Source organism: Siphateles boraxobius, unplaced genomic scaffold, assembly GCF_051911475.1.
Source record: "Siphateles boraxobius isolate OS27281-9 unplaced genomic scaffold, OSU_SipBor_1 115, whole genome shotgun sequence".
Taxonomy (NCBI): Eukaryota; Metazoa; Chordata; class Actinopteri; order Cypriniformes; family Leuciscidae; genus Siphateles; species Siphateles boraxobius.
In genome coordinates this window covers 720,001-725,000 of record NW_027508717.1, presented here as the reverse complement: position 1 = coordinate 725,000, position 5,000 = coordinate 720,001, and the positions used below count along the sequence as shown (strand labels likewise).

Below are 5,000 nucleotides of genomic sequence, written 5' to 3'. Positions count from 1 at the left end.
TTCCATTGAAACGCAACTCGCCTCGTTCTTTCCTCGAGTCTGAACAAAAGCGCCTTTCTCTTCTGACGGCTCATACTGAGGTTAGTGTTAGATCCGAGTCGTTAATTAGCTTATTATGGACGTCACATGCCTCTGAATATCCTCAAATCTCTTGACTAAACTCTTGAGTTTTCAGTGCTTGAGTATATCTATAGAAACAATAGATTTTATGTTTATTTCAAAGTATGCATTCAAATATTTAAGTATTTAGAGAGTGTGTTGAGATCGACCCGCTTACATTGTTTCGACTGATTGGTGGATTTCCTGTACGGCATCATGGGTTATATCGTTTTTTTACCATGAGTTCGTCCGCTGTTAAACACGATTATTTTAAAACTAAGTTGAAATAATGTGTGAGTAACATCGTTACACCAGTAGGTGGCGACAAGTGACTGTTAAAATGTGTTTGTCATTGAATCATTCATTCAAGAGATTCATTCAAAAATGCTGATTGATCCAGGAACAAATAAAAAAAATATAAAAAAAAATAAATTAAATAAAATGAAGCAGGGCTCGCAAAATTTCAAAATCGCTGGTAGCCCTTCGGGCAGGCACTCTTCAGTTTTTGGTTGCCCGAAATTAATTTTACTAGCGCAAATAAAAAGAAAATTTTTCAAATTCAAACCGAAGCATTGAGAACTGTGTAGGTGTACAGGCAGTTTAATAAGAAGATACTTTATAAAGACAGGACACTTCCATCTTTGGAAAACAGTCTCGACCAGTCGAACCACGAACGCCGAATGCTACGTGCTGGTCGATAGTCACAGTTCAGCTCACGTAGCGCGGCGTTCGTGGTTCGACTGGTCGAGACTGTTTTCCAAAGATGTCTCCTGCTTGTATATGAATAATGCAGATGCTAAAGAGTGTAATGGTGTAAACATGAGTGTTTCTGCAGGTATAATGGCTCTCTGCCCGGAGGAGACCGGGGTCGTAAGAGGAGCCGCTTTGCTCTTTACAGGAGAGCGAAAGCCAACGGCGTCAAGCCGAGCGCGGTGCACGTCCTCAGCAACCCTCACGACAGCAAGGTGCGTCTCATTCAGCACGTCACAGGTGCAGTGCATTGTGGGATAGTGAGTGTGTGACCTTTGTTTGCAGGCGGTGAACAGCAGGGGGCAGCACAGCATCTCCTTCACCCTCTCCAGGAGCCAGACCGTGGTGGTGGAGTATTGCCACGATAATGACACAGACATGTTCCAGGTGAGTCCAACATGACGACTCTTTCAAGGCACTGTTGTTGTGCGAGTGAGCGGAGCGCGTTAATCGTTTTCTGTTAGAACGGTGTCGTGTTAGCAGCCCCAAGTTAAAGGTGCATTGTGTAATATTTCTGAGGATCTATTGACGGAAATGCAATATAAGATCTATATCTATGTTTTCAGTGGTGTATAAAGACCTTGCATAATGAACCGTTATGTTTTTATTAGCTTAGAATGAGACATTTATATCTACATAACCGCGGGCGCCCCCTTCTATGGAGGTCGACATTTTGTGTGGTCATTTTTGTAGCGTAGCCGACAGCGAACACACAGCGCTAGAGAGAACACACAGCGCTAGAGCGAACACACATCGCTAGAGCGAACACACATCGCTAGAGCGAACACACATCGCTAGAGCGAACACACAGCGCTAGAGCGGACACACAGCGCTAGAGCGGACACACAGCGCTAGAGCGGACACACAGCGCTAGAGCGAACACACAGCGCTAGCGGACACACAGCGCTAGAGCGAACACACAGCGCTAGAGCGAACACACAGCGCTAGAGCGAACACGCAGCTCTAGAACGAACACACAGCGCTAGAGCGAACACGCAGCTCTAGAACGAACACGCAGCTCTAGAGCGAACACACAGCGCTAGAGCGAACACACAGCGCTAGAGCGAACACGCAGCGCTAGAGCGAACACGCAGCTCTAGAGCGAACACACAGCGCTAGAGCGAACACACAGCGCTAGAGCGGACACACAGCGCTAGAGCGAACACGCAGCTCTAGAGCGGACACGCAGCGCTAGAGCGAACACGCAGCGCTAGAGCGAACACGCAGCGCTAGAGCGAATACGCAGCGCTAGAGCGAACACGCAGCGCTAGAGCGAACACACAGCGCTAGAGCGAACACACAGCGCTAGAGCGGACACACAGCGCTAGAGCGAACACACAGCCTTAGAGCGAACACACAGCGCTAGAGCAGCGGACACACAGCGCTAGAGCGAACACACAGCGCTAGAGCGAACACACAGCGCTAGAGCGAACACACAACGTTAGAGCGAACACACAGCGCTAGAGCGAACACACAGCGCTAGAGCGGACACACAGCGCTAGAGCGGACACACAGCGCTAGAGCGGACACACAGCGCTAGAGCGGACACACAGCGCTAGAGCGGACACACAGAGCTAGAGCGGACACACAGAGCTAGAGCGGACACACAGAGCTAGAGCGGACACACAGCGCTAGAGCGGACACACAGCGCTAGAGCGGACACACAGAGCTAGAGCGGACACACAGAGCTAGAGCGGACACACAGAGCTAGAGCGGACACACAGCGCACAGCGCAATAACACCGCTAGTTTCTGTCTACCCACACCGCGACTTCCCTTACATTGAAATGCGCCAAGATGTTTCTACGGTGGCCCTAAACGGACAAACGCGTTTCGTTACTATGTTGCTCTTCGTGCAAGGTAGCAAGCTTAGTTCAGCGGATAAAACACTGACACAATGATGAACAAGTAACGATAATATTCGCAATAACATATAGTTTTACTGAATAATTAAGTAAACATAATTTCTTAATTTATCCTTGTAAAGAAACCCCATTGCTGAACTGCTAGTCTCTGCTGTCTCAGACAACGACATCACTTCCTGTCGGCCACCGTAACTTCTGTTGGTTCCAATTCGTAACCTCACCATTAGATGCAGCTAAAAATCACACACTGCACCTTTAATAACTAATGATCTTTACAACGAAAGTGAATCAATCAAAACTAACTTTATCTGGACAATAACTTTATTCTAGATCTGCTGTAAAGCCTAAACAATCTCTGTTAGTGTAATCTCCTATTATCACTGTAAAGCTGCTTTGAAATAATCTTTATTTTTAAAAGTTTGTTTGTAATACATGGACATTTCAGAGCAGATGCACAAATATCAAGGGTTGGGAATCAAAAATCGATTCCAAATCTGGAATCGAAGACTTGAGGTCATGAATCGGATACTTGTTATAAAATTTTAATTTCGATTCTTCTTATTGACTCCTTTGTGATCATTTCAATATGAATTTAAACCATTGAAGCGCGAGAGACTCTGTTTTCTGTGTTCGTGTGTATCAGTATATTGGATCCGTGCAGCTCTTAAAGTGACAGTACTAATATTCCTGCCGTCTCTGTAATAACACTAATCTAACGACAAAGAAAATTCACTCGTTCTTCACTGAATAACTTTTATAACTATATTTGTAATGTATTTTATTTATTGTAATGTAATTTTATGCTTTGTTCAGTTGTATCTATTTGTTGCGATTGCTAATTTATTTGCTCTTTTTTAATTACTGAGTGTTTACTTGTCTTTAATAAAGCTTGGAATTTATATTCGTTAGACTTGTTGTTTTCCTATGGTGTTTTTAAACCACAGGAAAACGTTCCTTGTGTAAGTGTTCTTTAGCCTGTTGATTTCTGTTCATGATATTCTGCTACAATTAAATGTTTTGCAATAAGACAAAATGTGAATGATATCCAAGTTTTTTTACTTGTTTTTTTTTTTACTTTATTGGAATCAAATTCGGAATCTATAAGAATCGGAATCGTTCAAATTCAAACGATCCCCAACCCTAGTTACGTCTTGTACTTGCTTGTGTTGGACTTTGAGACTGATGTGTCCCATAATGCCGTGTGCAGATCGGCCGCTCGACGGAGAGCCCTATAGACTTCGTGGTGACGGATACGCCGGGAGGGTCCAAGGAGAGCGAGGACTCGTCTTCGGCTCCCAGCACCATCTCACGCTTCGCCTGCAGGATCGTCTGCGATCGCAACCCGCCGTTCACCGCGCGCATCTACGCCGCCGGCTTCGACTCCTCCAAGAACATCTTCCTCGGGGTGGGTGTTTATCCTGGGAAACTGCAGAATAACACTGTACAGATCACCATTTTTAGTAGGAAATTAACATTTTGGCCGATACCGATAATTCTTTATATTTGAAAGCCGATAACCGATATATTGGCCGATTAATCTAAATCCAGATTTTTAGGTAATTTTTGAGAGCCTGATTGCAAAAACAAGTCTCACCATTAAAAGACGTGTCTTAAGTACACAATTATAATGTTTTTATTATAATTTTATGTAGCCGATATGATGTTGCACTTTTTTTAAGTGATTTCAATCATATTTCAAGCAATTCAAAACCATCATGTTGAACAGTGCGCATCCAAAGTGTCTCAGCTGAAGGAAATAATACATTATTTATTGGCTTTAATATATCGGCCAAATTAAAATACCATTAAAAATGAACATATATCGGCCGATACCGATACATTGGCTGATAAATCTAAATCCAAATTTTATACACATTTTTGCCTGATTCCAAAAACAAATGTCTCAGCATTAAAAGCCACGTTCCAAACACAAAATTATAATGTTCTCATTATAATTTTATGTAGCTAATATGACAGACTTGCGCTGCACATGTTGCACTTAACTGTATTTTCCTTTTTTCCAATCATATTTCAAACAATTAAAAACCATCATGTTGAACAGTCGCATCTGAAGTGTCTCAGCTGAAGGAAACAATACATTATTTATTGGCTTTAATATATCGGCCACATTTTTCTTATCAGGCTGATAATGATCACATTGTAAATTAACATATATCGGCCGATACCGATATCGTGGCGATATATATCGTGCATCCTTAGTCGCTACTTAAGTTTCATTGCGACTTTAAAAACATATACTTTTTAATATAAAACTTTTAGTGGCTAC

The 5,000-nt window shown here is 42.9% G+C and overlaps 1 protein-coding gene across 2 annotated transcripts in view; it reads left to right on the top strand.

The window, feature by feature from the left end:
* LOC143707658 (E3 ubiquitin-protein ligase pellino homolog 2) overlaps positions 1 to 5,000 on the top strand; it is a 16,037-nt gene that overhangs the window by 6,109 nt on the left and 4,928 nt on the right. For both annotated transcript variants that reach the window (XM_077200047.1, XM_077200051.1), the window contains exons 2-4: positions 935 to 1,064; positions 1,135 to 1,236; positions 3,921 to 4,118. In XM_077200047.1, coding sequence (XP_077056162.1) covers positions 935 to 1,064; positions 1,135 to 1,236; positions 3,921 to 4,118 — 430 coding nt within the window. The remainder of the gene's footprint in view (positions 1 to 934; positions 1,065 to 1,134; positions 1,237 to 3,920; positions 4,119 to 5,000) is intronic.